A 22,248-nucleotide genomic window follows, 5' to 3' on the forward strand; every position below is an offset into this window, starting at 1 on the left:
CTGTTTATTACATTTCTCACAAGATAATGCCATTTAGGCTTAAAGGCAGCCAGTGATGGCGAACTCCAAGTCATTAAAGCCACCCTTTCGGAATGAGCCACTCTATTTATTCAAAAGTTCTTTTTTTTCTCCTTTCTTCCGCATCCCTCCTGAACTCAGGTTCAAGCTGTTGTTTCTCAGTCTAGTTGTGTAGCACACCGCTCCTTGGCCCGTGCTTGTATTATGAGCTTTGCACTCCCCCATGCTTAGTCAGTCAGTCACCAGTCTTGGTCAGCAGCTCACGGCAACTCACCGTAGCCCAAGACAGTAGTCAACTGTCAGCAGCCCATGCCAACCTGCAGTTGCTCTCCGCAGCCCAGCTCAAGGGACAGCTGTTCATAATCTTAACTATAGAGAGTGCACCTCACTGGCCCATGTGGGAATCAGACCAGCAATCTTGGAATTAGGAGCTCCAACCACCTGAGCATTAGTGCTCCAACCAGCTGAGCCACCCGGCCAGCCCCGAAAAGTTCATTTTTATATTAAGCTGAAAACCCACCCACTTAGGTGCAGCAAATCCACTGCTCTCCTTTTGATCTGTGATCAGCCTCATATGAACTCTGTTGTTTTCTGGCTCTTAACCAAAGACACTTTGCAGAAAGAAAGGTACATTTTTACTGCAACCTTTTGTTTACCCATCCAGAATCCTGTCTGGTTACTTCTTTTTGCTTACCTCCCTGCCCTCCCCAATTCCTGTCATTCTTTCCATAGGACTCTGAACCAAGGCCCTTGAGGGAATAGCACATTAAACCTTACCTACTGTACTATTCAGCTTTCTAACTCCAGGTTGGTCTCTCTGGGCCAAATAACATATTTCCTTACAGTAGTCAAATCACCAGAGGAGAAGCACACCCACTATATATCAGCCAATGGAAAACTTGTTAGGAAGAGAAACTGTCTTTGTAAAGCTAAATATATATGATTCTTGGATTATCTGCTTTGGGGGTGTGAAACAAAAACTTTCATGGCCAAAAGCTTTTCTGATAGAGTTTATTGAGCCAGCTGCCAGCCAGAAAAGGACGGGGTCCTGGGGCACGCCGTCTGCACCAGCAGCGGCAGGGCTATGCACTCCTGGCATCGACAGGCTCCTTCGTATCTCAGGTTTCGAGAAGGAAGGTGAAAGTTGTTTTGAAAGAATTTGCACTGGCTATGGATAAAGGGCGTGGGGAAAAGTGAAGAGGGGCTAGTTCTGGGATAGGTGCAAAGTCTGTAAGGAAGAAGCGTTTGTTCTTGAGGACGGGTTGTGGGCAACAGTCCGGGAAGGTCATGCGTAGCAAGGTATGGAGGCACTGGTGGTCACTTGTGCTGGTGGCGGGCTGCTGGCTCTTCTCTTTAGATAATTGTGCAACAGCTACCTGGAAGTTAACTCCGAGTTGTAAACATTCATTCAGGAATGTGAGCAAGTCTTTCGATGATTTTCCATGCAGCTGTTAACTGATTAACCTCTTTGCCTCTTTCTTCTACCCTCCCGCTTGCTATAATTTAATTTAGAACTTCTCAGAGTGGTCTTTTTCTAATGTAATGGGATGGCCGATGACACTGTTGTATTCTGATAGCACTTGTAAGTCAGTCCACAGTAAACTCTGCATGTTGCATGTTTCAGACATAGGACACAAGTAATTTGATTCTGTAGGAAGGATTGATTGCTACTCCTTACTACCTACCAAGTTTCTGGGTTTTTCCCTTAAACACAGGAGTAATTAGGCAAAGAAGCAAGATCTCTTAACCAATGATGTATAACGGTTTCCTTTGCTGTGCAGAAGCTTTTTAGTTTGATATAGTCCCACTTGTTTATTTTTACTTTTCTTGGCCTTTGCTTTTGGTGTCAAATGCAAAAAATCATCACCAAGACCATGTCAAGGAATTTATCCCCAATGTTTTCTTCTAGGAGTTTTATGCTTTCAGGTCTTAGATTCAAGTCTTTAATCCATTTTGAATGAAAAGCTGGGATTTCATTGTAGGGAAAAGAGGATTAATGCTTTGGAAAGAGAAATAAAAGCAGATTTCTGGGCAATGTGAAGCTGAGAGTTCTCCTGAAGGCATCTCTCGATCCAGCTCCCCAAAGAAAACCGGGGCAACGACACTGGAACTGCTAAAAATAGGTTATAATTATGGCAAAGGAAACAACAGCGAGCATGACCCAGACCATCATTAATGTTGACATCATGGAACCACTGCTTTCAACTTGTCTGGTCATCAGAGGCTTCCTGATACGCTCGTCCATGGTGAGGATGGCTTTTCGGGCTCCATCCCACTTTCCCGGGCCCTGTAGACGATACTGGATTGGAGTGTAGGGTCCCAATAATAACTGCAATGCCAGCTTGGGGTCGGTGAAGGCCAGAGACAGCAGGTTGGGCCTGACACCCACCATGTGAGCAAGCTCATCCGTGTAATCTATAAAGTCTGCCTGAATGGTGTGGCGTTGGCTCTCCAAATACCTGAAACAGACAAGACAGAAGCCGGGGTTGTCAACAGTCCGTCAATAAATCAAGAAATCAAGCAGTGCTTTCTGAGAACCTGTTATTGGATCAATATTGGGCTAGGAGCCCTGTAAAATAGAGAAGAAAGATAAGACTTTGTCTTTATCCTTAAGGACTTTATAATCTACTGGAGGAGATATGATAGACACACATGAAACAGAAGAATATACGACTTTTGGCAAATCTTGTGGTTTCAGACTGCTAAATAGCAATGTAGAAGTGGGTAGTTAAAACAGAGCTATACTAAGTCCTTGAAGGATATGGCAGATATAGATAAGCTGAGAACAAAGAAGAAAGTGTTACAAGTCAGGGGACCATCAGAGTGAAGGAATAAAATAGGAATGAGTGTAGAATGTGCGTATAGAATATCCGTAGGCACCACCTACAGTAGCGGAGGCGTGTGTGGAAAACAAGGACACATACAGGACGCAAGGATGGCAGATCGAGATCCAGGGGACTCGGATGTCATCAGAAAGAGAGAACCCACCACGAAAATTCTCAAGTTTGGGACCCTCAATTGTTTTATGAGGGCAGTGGTGGTGGGGTCCACAGTGCAGGACTTCCCAATGTTAATTCAGAATCTGGAAGGGAGGGGGGAGAATGACTTACCCTCCTCCCAATGGAGCCAAATGGAATGACTGATTACACTAAGTATAGATCTAAAGAGCTAACAGGGCTTTTTAGAGGGAAAGTGTGGTAATAGCAATACCTGTGTGGAAGGAGTGGGATTTGGAAAGCTACCTGATAACTTCCTCTTTTTCCTTTCTATTTTGAAAATGAAAGAAAGAACAGTGAACAGAAGGTAGTAGAGAAAAGCCAGGTGAAGCTAATTGAGATTAGAAGGGCTCCTAGGATTAGAGAATCCAAAACAAGGAGAGGAAAACTGAGCGACTGTAAATTTGAGGTAGAACAGGTGAAACGGAACTGAAAGATGGTCAAATAGGTATTTACTGAAATGGAACTAAAGTTTAGAAGAAAGAAGATAGGACAGAATTTGAGAGTTTTCCCTTGTGGATGTGATGCCGGCCCAAAGGTTGGTAGGCGTGCAGTTACCCTATAGGACTGGGTGAAACGCTGTCCTCGTCATGAAGGTTTCACAAGAGAGTCAATAAACTCACACATACAAAACGTTATGTGTAGGTAGTTAACCCTCCATAAAGGTTAAGTTATATCCTTAGGGACAGCTCAGTGTGAAGGTGCCTAGACAAACGTCTAAAGAGAGGGAAAGTTGAATAGGGTATTTCAGTGCCAGAAAAGCAAAGAAAGAAAGCACTCCGGAAGGATGAGTTCAAATCACAAACTCAGTAGTAAGAGGGAGGAAAAGGAACTTAGCCCTGGATGACCTTCAAGAGAGAGGTTACAAAAGAAAGGACAGAAGTTACAATGCAGGGAACTTAGCAGGGAGAAAATGGAGAGACTTTAGAGCATATCACATAGAATACGGATTGCAGAAGTTCGGCAGTGGAAGGAAGGAAAAACTAGCTTCCACTTTGTGTAAATAAAAGTCACCCAGTGAATAAGCTCAGTTCTGAAGTTCAGATGCTAAATGACTGTGTCACCCAAGCACTAAGCAATCAGCGACGTACCACCTTCCCTTATCACAGGCTGTTCACACCAGGAGCCACTGTGACCTGAGCATGCTGTCCCCTGGCGACGGCCTGCCCGGTGGCCTCTGCAGATTTGTAAATCTACTTGTGGTTTGGAATTCGACCATGTCTGCGCTCAGTAGTTCATTGCTGCTCTTCTGTCTTGTGGCAGCTCTACTAGCACTTGAAGCAGTCCTTGCAAAAACAATATACCTGATTTTCTCCCCATGTGCGTTTTCCTATAGGACTCTTCTTTCAGGCCCTAAACATAGGCTTTTCAACACTTTTCCTCAGCTTGTCTCTTCTTTCTCACCCATAACAAACCTCTCGGTGCTATTTCTGCATTCTCTTGTCTCAAACTATTATTTGCTTTTCCTTCAGAATATAACCTAAATCCTGAAAACTAACATGAGAAAGATAAATACAGTACACTATTGCTTTTATTAAGAATTAAGTGAAGAGAAAGTAAGCACCTACTTTCCTGGGAGAATTTCTTACCTTTTGTCCATTTTCTCTTGAGCCTTAGTTATATCTCTTATCATTTCACTCTGTGAGGGTAATGTCTTCAGCCCTAAAGAGAAAAGCCGAACATTTAAGTGTGAAGTTACCTGCATAGGAACTGGAAACCTACTAACAAGTACTACGTTCTGGAGACTTCAAAGAATTCCTTCAAGTCAGTAAGTGTGAGCTGCAGGCTGTCGTTGAACAAGGAAGAGGTGAAGTTCAGAGGCTTCTAACAGGTGGGAAAGGTGAGCCTGAGTTATAATTCCTTGGAAGTGGGTCCCAGTAGGTGTGTCGTCTGCTCTCAGGCGTTAGGCAGGGTGTACTTAGGTAATCCTGACATTCTCGACTCCTGACTTGTTTTGTGTAAAGATAATGTTCCAAGGGAAAGGAGACGTGGCCGCCATTCTGCTGTTCAAGTCCAGTCCAGCCTTTTCACATGCCTGGAAGTTGGCTAACGTAGTTCAGAAGGTCAGATCCTCAGACAAGTGTCTGCTGTAGAGTTTCTATCTTCATTTCCCTCCAAAGCTAAACTGGCATTCGTTTGACTAGATATTTATTAGAATCCTCCCATGTGCTAGGCACTGGGCTGGGCTTGGACTACAAAGGCTAATAAACACAATTCTTTATATAAAGAGCTTTTAATACTCTACTAAGGGAGGGAGCAAATACACATTTTTTCCTGTACAAATAAGGAGTAGAAGGGGACCATGTCAAGCAGTGACAGAAGCAGAAGTACAGGTACCAGATACCTGCTGAGTTTGCTGCTCAGTGGGGCTGTCATCAGGGCATGTAGAAGATTTTAGGACGTATGGTAAAGACTCGTGAATGGGCCTGCCAGGGCAGGCTGCGTCCAGTTCGTCAGGAACCTGAATGGCATGCTAAGACATAATGCTTTCTTATGGGAGCTGATGTAATTTCATATGCTTTTCAAGGAAAGAAAGTTGGTGAATGAACACTCGCAAGGGCTTTTGAGAGGGCTACGAAAGAGGTAAGACAAAAGAAAACTCGATTTCAGTCAAGGCAAGGAAGTGGGTTTGGTGTCCTAGGAAATGGTGCAATATCTCCTTGAAAATAACACAGTAATTCTAGACAGCAGAGGGGGAAGGAAAATGGGGAAAGGATAGGCCGGGCAAGGGGACAGGCTGAGGTGGGCATCCATGAAAGAACTAGAGAAACTGATCCCGAGAGTTTCAAATGGATACAGTGAAGGCAGAATTCAGGGATGAGAACGGCGAGAATGTAGTAGGTAGACAGGAGGGCTGTGGGGAGAACTGAAAACTCGGGGTTCCTGCTGGTATTTTGATAAAGTTATAGGGATTCGTCTAATGATTCCTCCCTTCCAGGTCTTAGAAGAAAGCTGGAGGAATTAACACCAGGCCTCTGTGAGCATAGGAAGCTGGGCTTTTGGTGCATTTCCCCTAAGACCCCCTCATCCCATAGCTGTAATAGAGACTCTTTGCATTTTTCCTATTCTTTTCAACAAGTCACTTGGTCCTGGAAGAGTCGTAGTTATTTAACATAAGATGCTCTGGCCTATTTAATGTGACTTTTTCCTCTTACTCAATTGACTGAATTAAAAGATCCATTTAATATGACTGGAATTAAGCCAGCTTCATGGGTTACTTGCATTTGATTCTTGGTCCAGGGTTCTCAAGTAGCATATGATCTACTGTCTAGAACTGAAAGGAATTAACTAATGATAGAACTTTGGGGAAATTGGAACGTTTTTGATTTATCATCTCTAACACCATTGCTTCTTTTTTTTCTCTGCTACCATGAAGATCTTCTCTAGGGAAGAGGAAGCTGTAATTGCAATCAGAGTTCAGAATAGTTTTAGTGAAACATTACTAATGGTGGCAAATTATATTATAATCAAATAAATTCTGTTATAATCAAATAATTTCTTTGTCTGAAGGAACCTTAAAGCTCATCTGATTTCTCCCTGTCCTGAGCTTTGAATCCACTCCATGTTGGCTCGGTCAAATGGCCATCCAGAACTTTTCATTCTCTTCCTATTCTGTTTGGATTCCTCACAATTTCATAGACAGCCCATTCCATCTTGAAATGGCACCAGCTGATAGGAAAAAAAAATTGTTCGTTTGTTTTTAATGATATTGTGCAATCTTCAACATTTCACTCCTTGGTCCTGGTTCAACCCTTTGAGCAGATACTGAGCAAATACAATCCTTTGGTAACAGACACCTCTTCAGATATTTGAACTCAAATGTCCCCTGAATCTTATCTTCTCCAGGCTAATCCTCTCCAGCTTCTTCAGTTATGTTTAAAATGGCACTATTTCAAATCCCTTAACTGTTCTTGTCTCTCCTTTTACTGCACCCCACTTTCACTTTTAAAACATGTCTTTGGATGAGCTCTGATCCGTTTAGAGAACAATTTTACATTGTAGGACATTATAATTTTTTAATGACGATAGATACAGTTAAGCCCTTTGCAAACCATATCACTCTGCTGACTCCCATTGAGCCCTCTATTCCAAACCCCAAAGTTTTTCCTCATGTTCTAGCCAAAAGTGAAAGAGGGGACATAAAGTGGGGAAAGTGAGAATTGGAGAGGTCGAATCTTCTGCATTGTGGACCATTCTTTATCCAGGTCTTAATTATGGGCCACAAATCAAATCACACCATTTTTATATTTGACTTTAGCTATAGTGAAAGAAAATAAACTTCTTTGGCCTGACAAATCTATCCCAGGTGTCTGAAATCTAGGTGAGGGGATTCTGATCTAGAGTGTACATTGGAATGACCTGGGAAACCGTTTTTCAAAGATCTTATGTCTGCCCCACCCCAGACTTAATAAATAAACACCATGAGGCAAAGCATGTCTATTTTGGGAAAATTCCCAGGACATTCTAATATGTGTCCATGGTTATAAACTAGTACTTTATATTCACTCAGTAATTAATTTTTGAGCACTAATTTACGTCAGGGACTGTTACAACTGTAGAAATAGTGTCAGCTATTTAAAGGCAAGAACTTAAACATACTACCAAGTTATTAACTAGTTGACTTCCATGGCCACTTACCTTTAAATACTTGAGTGACCCAGCGTCCTTGCAGCTCTGAAATGGGCATGAGGGCACCGGAGGCCTGGACTAAGCCTATGATTGCAAGAGTTGGCTTTTCCAGGTTAGGAGGGAAGACCATTTTATACAGGGATACCTTGTTTTTGACTACTTTGATATAATCTTCAAGGAAAGGAAAGGCAAAGGTATAGCCTGTTGCAAAGATAACAGCATCAATGTTCTCCTCTCTGGAGCCATCTTCAAATATGGCGGCTGTCTCTGTGAATTCCTTCACATTTCCTTTCACCTTCACCATGCCAGAAATTATACGATTTGGAAGTTCATCACCGAATTTTGGTTGCTCATTCAGGGCTCTGTGAATGGTGATAAAGACCAAAACAAGGATACATGAGAGAACATTGGGGAGGCAAAGAGAGGGGGCAGGGAAAGAGAGAGAAATCAGTAACACATAGTTAAAATTCTACTTTGATGGAGGTGGTTAAACAATATGCCAATGGTCTCCCTCTTGGCTATCCATGAAATTTGGGAAAGGTCTAATGTATGTTGGCACAGATCAGGATCTCAGAGGAGAAGTTGGACCGTAGATGACTTTGAGATGGAAGATGTTGGAGAAGGGTAGGAAGAATGGTCTGATTTGGAGAGTGCATGTGATTTCTCAAGGAATAATAATGTGCCCAAGCCACAAAACTGTGAGTCTTACAGCTAGCCACCAAGCCTTTGCCCTTTCTCCTCTTAACATCCCAGAGTAGTGTTATGTAGTCTCTATCTCACCCAGACTATTGCAGTTGTCTTTGGGGCCTCGTGCTCCTTCCTTTTTCCGTCTACCTTCTACATCATTTTTGGAGTTGATATTCCAAAATGTATTTATCATTATGTCACTCACTTGCTTAAAATCTTTCAATGGCTCTGGACTGTCATCTTTTTTTTTCTTTTATTGGCGAATATTGGGGAAATGTGTTTTTCCAGGACCCATCAGTTCCATGTCAAGTCGTTGTTTTTCAATCTAGTTAGGGGGGCGCAGCTCAGCTCCAAGCTCAAGCCATTGTTTTCAATCTACTTGTGGAGGGTGCAGCTCACTGGCCCATGTGGTAATCGAACCGGCGACCTTGGTGTTATGAGCACAGCACTCTAACCATGGAGCCATCGGGCCGGCCGCTGGCCTCTCTTTGTTCCAAACTTTTCATTTAGCAGAGCATACACAGGTTTTCAGGTACCTGCCCAATGAGCCTGGGGACATACTCAGTGTCTCCTCCATCTTTGCCATATACTCCAGCCAAACCAGACGACAGGCAGGTCCCACAGCGTATTTTTTGCTATCCCAAGTCTTGTAGTTATAATTAGAATGCTACTTCCTTATCCTATTTGTTTGACTGTCTCTTGTTATTCCATGAAGCCTCAATTTATTTTGTAATCACGAAAATTGTACATGCTACAGTTTCTATAATTAGGCGAAATAAATGGTTGAAAGCTCTTTGGGGAACACAGCCTCAAAGCATCATCCCCATTGGTTAATTTCAAAGAAGTAAAATACCTTTACCAAGGAGAAGCCTGGTGGATACCACCTTTTCTAAGTGATCAAATCTAACCACATTCATGTGGGATAACTGCTAGCACGTGACTCCTGATGTGAGCTACCGAGAAGACACACCTGTGAGTGTTTGTGCTAGAAATTTTAACCTGCACATAATAAAGGAAGAATAACTATGCAAGTCCAAATTTAGAGAATTTCTGTAAAACAATCAGCTTGGATTTTTTAAAAGTGAAGCATTATTTCACATTAAGAGAAAGAGACGGGACAACTAAATGCAGTGGTGAAATACATGACAGGATCCTGGATTAAAAAAATGAAAGAGCTATAAAGATATGTTATTGAGACAATTTGGGAAATTTGAATATGTGATATATTAGGTAAGGGTATTTTCTGAATGTTAAATTTCGCAAGTGTGATAATTGTGTTACATTTATATAGGAGAGTACACTTTTTCTTAGGCAATATATGCTGAATAATTTAGGTTAAAATGTCTTAATGATTGCAACTTAATGGTTCAGAAAAAAACATGTATGTATGCATGAATTTATATAGTATGTATAGTACATATGTATGGATCTATCTTTGCAGAGAGGGAGAAAGAAGAAGCAAATAAAGCAAACTGTTAATAGGTGGCTCTAAATGAAGGGTAAATAGGTGCTCATTGTACTTACTATTTTGTATTAAGTAAATGTGAACATTTCTAAAAGTTGGAGGGAAACAGGCACCTAAAAGCAGCCTCTAGAAATGCTTTCACAGTCTCCTTCCTTGGCTGTGTGAGGACTCCCACCCTTCATACCGCAGAACATGCCATGCATTTCTCTGTCTTATTCCATTGTCTCTCTTCTATTAGAGTATTTAAGGTAAAATCCATTTCTCGAGTCTGCCATTGATTTCTTATGTGCTCTCGGGCAAATGAGTTTCCCTAAGTGTCAATTTTTAGATCTGTAAAATGAGCTGAAACACCAAGCTATAGGGAGGGCTGTAGTGAGCATTACATGAGATGATGCCTGTAACCATTTAGCACCAGGCTTGTCTTGCACGAAGTCCTCAGATAGGTGAGGTGTTACTATTTGTATTAATACTCCTAGTAGGTCTTTAATCTCTATTTTCTCATGCCCAGTATAATGCTTGGCTTATAGGAGGAGCTCAGTGTTGAAGGCTGAATGATTGATGCACTGCCCTCTGCTACCATTTTATTGTCGTCACTGGGTGTCATGGAAAAGAACTGGTACCTGGGGAAATGCTCACATGGTTGATGCCAAGGTGAGTCCTAGACCGAAGATTACAGACCAGTAGATCTTGGGCTTCTGTGGGGACAAGGTAGAAATCTGATCTCAGATTCTGTGGATTTTCTTAATGTATGTGTAGAGGTAGCTCCACTATTAGCCTATGTGAACAGTCCTTCTTTTTGTGTCCTGGCCATTACTGCCCCACTGCCATCCTGGAAACATACCTGTGTTTAGGCTTCAGGCCGTACATTTCGTGGTTAAACCTTTGGTTCATCTGTCTTTCCATATATGCATTTAATAATGATTGACCAACAATCTTTCTCAGAAAATGTTTAAATCGATAAAGGAACTCCACATCAAAAGGATATCCATGGTCTCCCACACGATACATGATCCAAGCCCCTCTCCTGGTGCTGAGGAAAACCTGGGGCGTGAGAAAAAATGGTTTGCTTTTACCATTCTCTGGCTCGTCATCCTGTAAAAGTACCACATTTACTTCAAATTAAGTTTAAATTCATTAGTCTGGCTTTTGAGACCTTGCATAATCTTTTTTTGTTTCCTACCACTTTTCTTTCAAAAACTTAAGTTTATAATTGAATTAGTGTATTCACTGACCAAAACTAATATGTCTTGGTCTGAACCACCACTGCCTTTCTGTTTAATGTCATTATACCTCCCTGAAAAGGCCCCTCTATCCTCTTAATTCTCCAAAGCCTATTCATTTTTAAGATCCAGATCAAGTTTGGCTCTTCCATGAAGACACCACTGACTGTTCTGGCTGATAATTTGTCTCCATCTTCTGAAATTTTCTAGTACTTTCCCCCATCCAACTCATTTAAAATCATGATATAATAAAGTTAATAGCAACGGAATATCATTTAATTCAAAGTCCTCAGTCTTTCTTGCCTTTGACATTGTTTTAATTACTACCCCAAACCTGTTACTTATCATTGATATTGATAGTAAACTTTGTTTTCTTTCAACTGTAATATGTAAGTGTACTTATTTATGGTAGCACCTAAGGTCACCATCAGTGAGAATATAAACCTGAAGTTAAACACTCTTATTTTCTGTCCCTCCAGATATGCTCGCTCTGGTGTGGAAGGAGGGCACACACATCTTTCAGTCTCCCCGACACATCATCATCACACCTCCATTTATTGAGAATCGTGACCTGTACATCACTACGCCAGGTTCTGTATCTGCATCTTATTTAATCACCACAACAACCTCTTGTGGTCGGTATTGTGATCCCTGTTTTATGAGCAAGAGGCATGAAGACGATGCATAAGTGGCCTCAGGTCATACATGTAGTAAGTGGCAGAGCGGAATTTCCAACCCAGGTCTCACTGACTCCATAGCCTGTATTTAAGAAATGTCTCATTGATTATTTAATGGAAAAACTGAAGATTGCTGGTAGAATAACAGGAAACTGGACAGTCTTTTGATGTCCTCTGCTGCCTGAAGTACATGTTCAGAGCTGATCAAAGTTTGACCTTGAATTACCTGGCAGAGCCTACTTTCTCTACATCATAAAGCTCTCTATAGATAGATGTGAGCTGTAAGGTATATACATATACACACATTGCCTGATGGCCATTTGTCTCAGCTGTAAGAAAACGGTAATCTGCCCACAGAGGGATATGATCATGACCTTCACATATATTCTCACCGATGGTGACCTTAATGCTCTCATAATTAAGCACTTTTAGGTGTCACAGTTGAAAGAGCATGCATGGTCTTAGGAATGAAATGGTTTTGTGTGCAATCTCTATCACTTTTGTTTTATACGTATATGAGGAGTGTCAATCCTCGGAGCCTCAATACAGGTTTCCTATGTATAAAATAGTGACAGTGATTGCATACATCACAGGTTGTTGTGAGAAACAGGGTTTTTGTAAAGGGTAAGGCATACTCCTGTAATAAGCTCTCAGTACATGCTTAAGGGCTGTCCTCATACTTCTTAGTTTAGTTTTCCATCTGTACCTTGTTTTAAGCAAACAGCATATTTGCATATTTGGATTTTTAAGAAACAATGTAAGGAAAATTGTTTTACAAGAAAGGGATGTTTTCTCTTCACAAAAGCATTATAAGCACCAGAATTCTGATACTAAAATGTCATTGATACACTGAAATTTATGGTTCATTTAAGATGTTTGCTTTACAAACAGCTTCTCCTGCCTACAATTTAATACGTGTAATTGAACCCAGCAGTGGAGTTTCTTCCACTTGCCTTAGTAGTGACACTATTGTCCCTGCTATGGGGACATCATTTTCCCATGCGTTTTCCTGGACACAGCCACCTTATCCCCACCCTCTCTGGATGCTTTGTTCTCTGGCAATCTACATTTCCTCAGTGCACACAGGGCCCAGCTCCCTTTTGACTGAGTGTTTGACAAGCCAGTGACATTAAAGAAGGTTCCTGCCTTGGGTCCCCACCGCCTACGTAGCACATTCGTTTTATCCTAAGACCCACACACGTTTTTATCCTTTCTTGTTTCTAAGGCTATTTCCTGATACATCCTTGTTGAATTAATTCACAGTGTAACATATGAAATCACTTTTGTGGTGCTAGAGTACTGAGAAGAAGTGTTATTGAATGGACTTTCTAGTACAGGTCATTTAAGAAAGTTGTGGCATTAGACTTCTATTTAGAAAAAGTAATAATTGAAAACATATTGTGGAGAAGCACAGCTTAATTAAAGTTACTGAAGAACGGCTAGCATTTACCTGTTGACAATAAAGATATGATTCCATAACGACATGAATAACAATATGTTTTTCCCTAGGGATTAATGATGAAGACACTCTCTTCCCAGTTCAAAATCTATGACCTTAAAAAAAAAAAAAAAAAAAAACCAACCCTGAAGGACCTAGAAATTGCTATAGAGCAGAGGTGTTCCAAACTGCGGCCCGCAATCCATTTTTAATTGGCCTGCAGCAAATTCCAAAAATACATTTAGTTTACTTAAATAAACCAGGTGAGGCAATACGTACTTCACCTCGAGTGAGTGTCCCGGCTGTTTGTGTATTTTACTGCATATGGCCCTTGGTAAAAAAAATATTCAAAAAAGTTTGGACACCCCTGCTGTAGAGCACATGTCATTCCATGTTCCCTAGCTGTACGCAAAGGCTGGGGTGAGCTCTCTGCACGTGCCACAGGGTGACACTTTCATACTGACATGCATGGGGTCTTTGGACCGGTTACACTGCTGCTTTTCTCCTCCTGGGGAGTGAAGAAGAAAATTCCCCACCATGCTGAGTGCCAAGCTCAGTGACCCTGGGTGTTTCCGTGAGAGCCTGGCACACCTGCGGGTCAGCAGAATACCACACTTCCGAACGCTGCATTCAAGAAGCTCTCCCAGCAATTACTGGGTCTCCTTCAACGCCAAGGCCCACTCTGAGAGGACGGCCGCCTGGGATTATGAGCCCCCTCTGTGGTCATGACCTCATTCCTTAGGGTGAGGCCAACTGGGTGATGGGAATCTAACTGGCAACTTTGGCCGCCAGTGAGGCAATGCAAGCAAGCCCTGCATTTGTCATCCGCGCTGACGAGATCTGTGCAGGTCTCCATACTCCCCCTTGGGTCCATCTGCAGCTTTCTCAGTGAAGCAAAGGAAATAATTTGCTGATTCAAACCTGCTTGGCTGTGTGGCTAATCTCCACGGCCAGATCCCCTCCAGAGTTCCCAATGCCAATCACAATGACTCTCTTTCCAGTGAAACTGACTGGATTCTTATAGTCTCGACTATGGAAGTACTGTCCTTTGAACTTCTCAATTCCTGCAAGAGAGGGGAAAATAATTAGATGCCTTACCTGATGGTGTTTGACAAATCATTTTCCTTGGCAGTGTGTAGACTTTAAGCCTACACTCTCCACACGTTCTCACTTTACTCAGCTGCACTCTTGCCTCTGGACATTTCTGCCTGTTTTCTTTTCCCATGGCCTCCGAGCAGAACCTTGTGGTTTCCATCCCGTAAGCAGTCTCCGTCATTCAGGACCTGTTTGTATTCTGGGTTTGTAGACCCAGAAATCCAAACTACTCTGGAAAGCTTCCATTCTCTTTTGTCTGTTCATCCTCCTTAAATACCTACTCATATTCAATTGGAGCATATGTTTTAATAAACTCTGGAGTGTACACTTTTCTTTTTTCCAAATGAGAATCCAGGCCAAAGACCGATAAATTCTTTCCTCGAGCTCTAATTTCTTCCTATACACTCAGTATTTCTGTTTGTTTCCTCGATTTCTGAAATACGTCCTCATCCAACATAATACAGATCAACTCCATGGTCTTGCTTGTCATTCTTAGAAAAACTACAGTCATTGTGAAAGTAGATATAGAGCCGTCTCAACTTTACTCTCCCAAACTCCCATTATCTCCAGGTCCCGAAGGGCAGTAACACAGTTACCCCACCGTGTTGCTGGAGGATATGCAGAATCAGGATAAGTAATCACTCAGATGGAAACCCCCCCATTTCTCGGGGATCAGGTCACAGGCACGGTTCAAGGGTCTCCCTGCCCGGTAGGCTACTCACCAGGGAAGCTTTCCAAGGGCAAGTGAGCGTTGGTGTGGTGGCCAGTGCAAACCATGACCCCATCGAAGACAGTCACCTCCGTTTTCCCTTCAGATTCCGTGACCACCTCCCATTGGCCTGAAGTGGGGAAATCAGGCTGCTGCTTCACACTGCACACAGTGGTCTGCAAAGAAAAGCGATGGCCACAGGGCCTGTACCCGTGGCCTGTACAGTGGGCATCGTCCCCGACACCACTCTCCTTACAGAGCGTCGCACAAAGGGCTGGATTCACATGATAGGGCTCACGCAGGGATATTTGATTTTCGTACTCCACAGATAAGAACTTTTTGGGGGTTTATGGTCAGAGTGAGAAAACTTCCATGAGGCAGGCTAAATAAAACACAGTTGGCCAGCTAACTTTGCACTCTCCTCTGCTTCTAGAAATGTGCAAACCACTTCTCTTGTACGAGGCCAAAAGGCAATGTGACACTTCACTAAAACTTGTGTTTCTGTGCTTCTGAGACACTAAGACACTCCATGCGCTCAATGCCTTTTCCTCCCCTGACCCCCAGACATCGTGAGACCCTCTGATGTCTTCTTACTCCCAAGTCCTGTTCTCGCTGTGTAGCCTTAAACATGCAGCTGAGCTGTAGGGCTCCCTTCCTAGTGGAGGAGAAAAGCATCTCAGTGGCTCATTTACGTAAATGAGCCTCTCTTTGGCTCCGATAAATGCCTATGTTGCTTGTAACTATGAAGAAAAAGGCTGTGAAATGGATAGTCAGTGGTGTAATTTTTAACTTAAATTGAAAAATAAATAAACAAACCTGGGTTAGTCTGCCCAGCCTGAGGAAACATGCAGAACGGGTTCCTATGTGCTTCTCTGGTCTACAACCATAATGTCTTGTGGACAAACAGACACACCGCACCTGTGGACCCCAGCCATCCTGCGTTACTCTGAGTTTTTTTCGGTCATGTTCTTGCCTTTACACAGGCTGGTGCCTCTGACTGGATCATCCCTTTATCCTCCTTTATCTGGCTGATTCCTACTGACCCTTCAACCTGTAGATAGCACATCCTCTAAGAAAACGTCCCTGCTGCCTGATGCCTCACGCCCAGATGGCGTAAGCAGCCGTCCCCTGAGTTGCAGTCTAGAAAGCTCTATAGCATATCACCCTGTAACTCTTGTTAAACAACGGTCAACAGAAACCTTCTTGAAAATGAAGTAGGGAAGCAAGAAGGCTGAGTGTGCACGTCCCATGTCAATCTCCAAGCACAGCAGGGAGAACTCTTTGGTCCCGCCCACCCACCTTCCTCTTCCCTTCCATAAAAATAGTCCCCTCTCCTTTGTTTTAGGGGACTTACATGTGGCCTCCATGGTCGCATGGTTTGCAGTTCTTTGTCCCTGAATAAACCCATTTTGCTGGAGACTATCTGGCTGACATTATCTATGGTCTAAACTTTATTTTTATCAATTATACTATTTATAATAAAATTATCTTCACTTTTGTATCTCCTTAACTAGACTGTGAAATCACTGAATTAATTTATTTTTTGTCTTTGCATTTTTACTGTAAACAACCGAAGGAAATACCAGTGGGTTGAAAGTAACTTACTTTGAAATTCTCACTGTATATTATTTAATTATTCTTGTTAAACAGAAAAGGCATGATTTTGCAGTATGATGAGAAAATAGAAGGAGGCTAGGGGAGGGGAATTGAATGAAGGTGGTGAAAAGGTAGAAACTTCTAGTTATGAGATGACTATGTACTGGGCGTAATGTACAATGTGGTGATAACAACACTGCTGTGTGGCATATTTGAAAGTTGTTTAGAGAGTAAATCTTAAGAGTTCTTATCACCAGGAAAGAAAAGTTAGGAGATTTGGGCTTGTTGCCAGCTGTCAGAAATATCTGTTCTTTTATGGCTGTGGCTGAAAATGATAGAAAATCAAGGAGGACTTTACAGCAGGAAGAAACCACTGAAGTGATGGAGTACAGTCATAGTTTTACAGAAAGGAAAATGAGGACACATCAAAGCTAAGGAACTTCTTGTCTAAGTCACAAGTGATTAACAAGAGAACAAAGACTAGAATGCAAGTTTTTCTTCCCCAATTCAGTGTTCTTCCCCTTTCACCACTTAACTTCTTTGCTTGCTCTATAACTACTCCATTGGGAGGTTATGATCACATAAAATCACGTATTGGAGAATACTTCGGAAAGTATAAAAGGGCCAAGAAACAGCGGACAAGTTGTGGAAAAAGAAGTCCCCATGCCTGTCAGTCCCCTTGTCTAACTGGGACAACAGTTCCCCTCATTTGTTTTATTGCACTTAAATAGTATCACAGGAAGGCATTGGAAACCTTCTGGCAGGTGAATTACTGGATCTGGGGCCAAAATCTAAAAATGGGGACCTTTCCATGAATATTTTTTTCTGGATGGGATCGAAACATGTAACCACATATTCATGTACTTAACAATTTGAAGCCCAAAGATACCTACAAAATCCCCTACCTTGAATCGAATATACTTTAGAAGGTCAAATTCTTTGGCGTACATCCGGAAATACTCCAGCACCTGGGAGTTGTGCATGAAGTTCGGAAAATGAGCGGGGATCGGATAGTCGCTGAAGCACATCATCTCCTTTGAAGTATTCATGATCACTGATTTGTAGATACTGGCCCTTCCTTCTTCAGGATTTTCCTGCAGTAAATTAGAAGCATTCATAGCAACTTGAGAATTAACTTCATCGTTTACAAGAAGACAATAAACATTTCAAAAAGTGTTCTCAAAGAAATGCTATTTAAAAAATCTCATAGATGCATAAATGAACGCACGAGCATACACACACACACCCTCCACATCTCCCAGTATTTGTGCCCTCGTGTATGTAGTCTTTCTACTTTGAATCTGAGTTGTCTTTAGACTTGCTTTGCACCAACATCATGCAGTTGGAAGGTTACTGAATGGCTTCCAAGAGTACCTCGTAAGTAGTCTGGCAGCATCTGCCTGGGGCTCTTAGAAAGCGGGCTCTGGTGGAAGTCAGCAGCCCTGCAAGAAGTCCAGATACCCTGAGGCCACTGTACTGCAATGAAGCCCAAGCGAGCCCCCTGAAGAGACTGTCTGGGATGGAGAGATGTGCAGCCAGCCCCAGAAATTCTAGTTGTCCCAGCTGCAGTTCTATGCACGTGAGCAAAGAGACCATAGCAGATGTCCAGTTTCAACTGTCACCGGATTACAGCAGCATGAGATTGCAAGTGAGAACTGCCCATCTAAGTAATAGTCTTAAATATTTTATATATTTCAAAGCCTCAGTAAGTTCCAAGGGTTTATATATACTTGTGAGATTGCTCTCTAGGAATCAATGTACTAACTTAGATTCTATCTAGTAGGTGTTCCCATTTTACCTCATTTTTACTGAATTCAAAGACTGTTAGTTGTTACCAAAATGCGGTGCAATGAGAATTTATGCTGGAGAGAGTATAAGGTAGTACATTGTACTTTGTACACTTTCCAACATCAGTCTGACCGAACATTACTGATGAAACCAAGAATTGATTGAAATTAATATCTGAGAACTTATATATACTGTAGTCGTCCCTTATTTGCTTTTCAAGGTTTCAGTCACCCACGGTCAACTTCGGTCTGAAAATATTAAACGGAAAATTCCAGAAATAAACATTTCCTAAGTGTTAAATTGCGAGCCATTCTGAGTAGCTGATGAAATCTGGTGCCCTCCCTCTCGGACCCGCCCATGATGTGAATTATACCTTTGTCTAGTGTCTCCACGCTGTGTACTCCACCTGCCCTTTAGTCACTTAGTAGCCATCTCAGTTATCAGATGGACTGTCATGGTATCACGGTCCTTGTGTTCAAGTGACCCTTACTTTACTTCATAACTACCCCAAGGCGCAAGCGTCGTGATACTGGCAATTTGGGTATCCATGGTTTCAGGCATCTACTGGGGGTCCTGGGACATCTCCCCCTGGATAAGGGGGATAATTATGACTGGAAAGTACTCAGCAATAACAAAAAGTGGACAGGTGATGAATCCTACTCCTGTTTGGCAGGTGGAATAGAGAAAGAGGAATACAGATAAGAAAACGCAAGTGATGATATTTGAGAAGAAAAAAATAGATACTGAACCCCTGGGACCTGTCCCCAGAAAGAAAATGGAAGCCCTGAATCCCTTGTGTCTACTGGACACCTGGTAGCAATGGTGGAATCCAAGGGGCTTTGGATGGTCCTATGTATGAAATCCCCAATAAATTACAGAAAAGTTAGGGCGTAGGATTGGGGAGAGCGAGTCTCCAAATAACAAGCGAGGCTGTGGTAGAGAAGCCGATCTCAGATACAGGAAGTCTTTAGGAAACCAGCATCAGTTTGGAAAATGTGTTTAATCTGCTGCTGATGGGTGTTTCTAGGACTCAGGCTGCACAAATGTGTGACTGTGGACTACGTGAGAATGAAGGTCTCTAGTTCCACAGCATTCTAAGCAGCCCCTCAAGGCATTTTGCGTCTCAAGGATTCATTTACGAAAAATAAATATGTTTGGTACCTAATATGTGCCGGGTATCACACTTGGCTTTGCAATATAGTGGTGTGTGTGTGTGTGTGTGTGTGTGTGTGTGTGTGTGTGTACGTAAAGTATATAATGTATGTATGAAAATATATGCAAAGCATATATGATATATGTAATAGACACAGATGTGGCCTGTCTTACCATAAGTCAGAGAGTTATTACGAAATAAAGCTTATTTATTTTCACGGAAGCAGTTTACAGGGTGCTGAAATTTTGATAAGAGGATAAGAGAAAAACTCCTAAGTCTTTAACAGAGAACAATTGTAAACTGCTTTAGAGATAAAAGCAGAAATCAGGTAGGACGGTGGACCCTTGACTGATTTTGTGCTGAGTCAGCAGTTGCCAAACCTGACTAGGATGCTTACCAGAGATACAAGGTGTATGGGCCCCACCCCGGGCCTACTGAGTGATAACTGCCACGTAGCCCTTATTGTGCACCTGGCAGTGTCTTAATGATTGACACAATTATTCCTTCACACAATTAGTCCCCACAGAAACTCTATATTGTGGATAGTGTTTTTATCTCCTAATGAAAGATGAAGAAACAGGTGCAGAGAGGGTGACTGATTTTCCCCAATGTCACACTACGAGGAGGGTGCAGACACAGGATTTCACCCCAGATTGTGTTCTTAACCTCTGTACTCTGTGGTGGCTGAAGCTCCAAAGCATAATTTTCTATTGATTATGAAGCACTAACAGCCTTTTCAGCCCGTGCCCGAGACTGATTATGACAGAGCCATGGGCGGTGTGGTCCGCTAAGGGGTATCCACTCTAGATCTGTGTAAGGACTCGTATCAAACAGAGTTAGTCCCCAAAGACAGAGCCAGGATGCCAAAGGACTGTACTGCTGTGTAAATAAGGGATGTTGTGAAGCCACTTCTAAGTAGCTGGTTAACACTGTGTTAGTTTTGATGAAATAGGAAACATATCTGGACACCTCAATGCCATTCCCTGGTTTGGAAAGTGAGCTTGTTTAAAAGCAAACACAATGCATGTCACTTTGGAGATCAGGAAAGGAGGCTGATATTCTATGGCACTAATAAGCGTAACTTTCATTTAAGTGGATGATTCCTTGACTATTAGTAAGAAGTTATAGGGCTGCATGTGCACATTAAAGCAAGTGGACTTTAAAACTGAATATACGCAAGAAGAAAACCGCGTCACAGGTGCCCTCTGCCTACTTCTGAAGACGGACTTTAAACTGCTGTTTTGATTTCTCAAGTGAAGTAAAAGTTCAAAGTAACAAAGGCAGCTGTGTTACATATTGTACCAAAGGGCTGGGATTATTAGAGAATTATCTAAAGTGAACCAGAATTCAGAAGATAAAGGGAAAGAAGAAGGTCAGAGAAGATTGAACAGGGGGGTCCTGGAAGGAGTTGTATCAGGTAGTCTAGATCACTTACCTACTAACGCAGACCAGGAGCAACCACTCGAAATTTTTGAATCACTTTACATTTTTAATGTTTGTTGTTGAGTTGCACTCCCCCCATCGTTACCCCATACTGGATAGCAGGAAAACTCTTAAAATGAAAACGATCTCATGCCATTTTCCTAAACATCAGTAAAATGAAAACAAATGACACCCGTGTCCCATTTTGCAGCCAGCCCAGGGTAAGAGGAACCTGCAGAGAGGTGACAGCTGCTGAGAAGAGGTCAGCAGGCTGACTTCTAGCAGATTTAGTCACTGTCAAGGCCATCATATTTCCTGGCACGAGATAAAACAACTCATGCACCTGCTTGCAGCGAGGGTCCCAAGTGTTAAAGAACCAGATTTACCTGGAACCTCCAGAGCCCTCCGATGTCATCAGTCCTTTCAAAGCAGACAGGCTCCAAGCCTTCTTCCAGGCAGCACTTGATGGATACCAGCCCGCTCACGCCTGCCCCAATCACGGCAATTCTTTTCTTGGTCATTGTCTCCAGGGATCTCCACAGGGCTGGATCGAAGTAACTTGTCCTAAAGAAAGGATGACAAATGACAGAAAACCCACATGAGTTAACACCTTTCAAGGAAGACCTTGGCCATAGCATCGGAATAAACCCTGCAACAACCGGTGCCTTTGGGGAAGCCAGATTGCTGTCTTCCTAGCTTCAGGGAATTGCTTCGTGTGGGATAGGGGAGCCCGGGCCTGCAAGACCCAGAGGCCTGCCCAGAGCTGAGAGCTCTGTGGTCAAACCGGATCTCACTGCCTTTCCTGCCTGCAGCACCGGGCGGACCCCTCACCTGCGATCCGTAGGCTGTTTTGCACTGTTGGCCGTTTTCGATGAAATAGAAAGCAGCAAAGTGCAAACACAGCAACATCTATTTGGGAGGGGCTGTTCCTGCACCTCCTCTTTCAGCCAACATCCCGCCGACTGAGCTGCACCCATTCCCTCCCTCAGCGAGAATTAAATGTGGGTGGAGCCTGCTTGGGCTGAAAAAATTAATGTCTGGTTTTCAGCTGCAGTTTTCTGTACTGTCAACTACTCACTCTGGGGTTGGGAGCTGCCTTGTATCCCCATTGCTCCTCGCCCCTTTGTTACCACTTTCAACTTCCTGGTGTTTGCCTTAAAGTGACAAATTACTGTTGAAGGGAAACTACCGTGTTTCCCCGAGAATAAGACCTAGCTGGGACCATCAGCTCTAATACGTCTTTTGGAGCAAAAATTAATATAAGACCCAGTTTTGTATTATACTATATAAGAGTCAATCTCATATTATAGTAAAATAAGACCGAGTCTTATATTAATTTTTGCTCCAAAAGCGCA

At 42.6% G+C, this 22,248-nt stretch overlaps 2 protein-coding genes across 12 annotated transcripts in view; one reads left to right on the forward strand and one right to left on the reverse strand.

Moving 5' to 3' along the window:
* The window catches only part of LOC141568683 (ATP-dependent chromatin remodeler CHD1L-like), a 30,678-nt gene extending 17,320 nt beyond the window's left edge, over nucleotides 1–13,358 (forward strand). For 6 of the 11 annotated variants that reach the window (XR_016021767.1, XR_012491907.2, XM_088799549.1 and 3 more), the window contains 2 exons: nucleotides 10,323–10,446; nucleotides 11,495–13,358. Coding sequence is in view for 5 of the 11 variants with exons in the window: in XM_088799556.1 (XP_088655682.1) it covers nucleotides 10,323–10,346 (24 nt within the window). In the remaining 6 variants the exon portion in view is untranslated. Of the gene's footprint in view, nucleotides 1–5,541; nucleotides 7,656–10,303 lie in introns of those variants that run through there. The other 5 variants (XM_088799550.1, XM_088799557.1, XM_088799554.1 and 2 more) reach the window with 4 other exon arrangements.
* LOC109439642 (flavin-containing monooxygenase 5) lies at nucleotides 1,011–22,041 on the reverse strand. The gene is made up of 8 exons (XM_074319244.2): nucleotides 21,280–22,041; nucleotides 17,436–17,624; nucleotides 14,948–15,110; nucleotides 14,052–14,194; nucleotides 10,637–10,836; nucleotides 7,653–8,005; nucleotides 4,604–4,676; nucleotides 1,011–2,477 (listed from the first exon to the last, which is right to left on the reverse strand). Exons 1-8 carry the CDS (start codon nucleotides 21,529–21,531, stop codon nucleotides 2,132–2,134), a joined length of 1,719 nt encoding a protein of 572 aa, XP_074175345.2. The 5' UTR covers nucleotides 21,532–22,041; the 3' UTR covers nucleotides 1,011–2,131.
* Nucleotides 22,042–22,248: the final 207 nt, after the last annotated feature.

The sequence above is a fragment of the Rhinolophus sinicus genome, chromosome 7 (assembly GCF_057876585.1).
Source record: "Rhinolophus sinicus isolate RSI-liver-muscle chromosome 7, RSI-T2T, whole genome shotgun sequence".
Taxonomy (NCBI): Eukaryota; Metazoa; Chordata; class Mammalia; order Chiroptera; family Rhinolophidae; genus Rhinolophus; species Rhinolophus sinicus.

Excerpts from the sequence above, each read along its gene's own strand:
- LOC109439642 (XM_074319244.2), bottom strand. The coding sequence starts at position 21,531 with ATGCTATGGCCAAGGTCTTCCTTGAAAGGTGTTAACTCATGTGGGTTT. Across the intron at positions 17,625-21,279 it reads GAGGGCTCTGGAGGTTCCAG|GAAAATCCTGAAGAAGGAAG; the intron begins GTAAATCTGGTT and ends AATTTACTGCAG. Across the intron at positions 2,478-4,603 it reads CAAGAGAAAATGGACAAAAG|GTATTTGGAGAGCCAACGCC; the intron begins GTAAGAAATTCT and ends TGTCTGTTTCAG.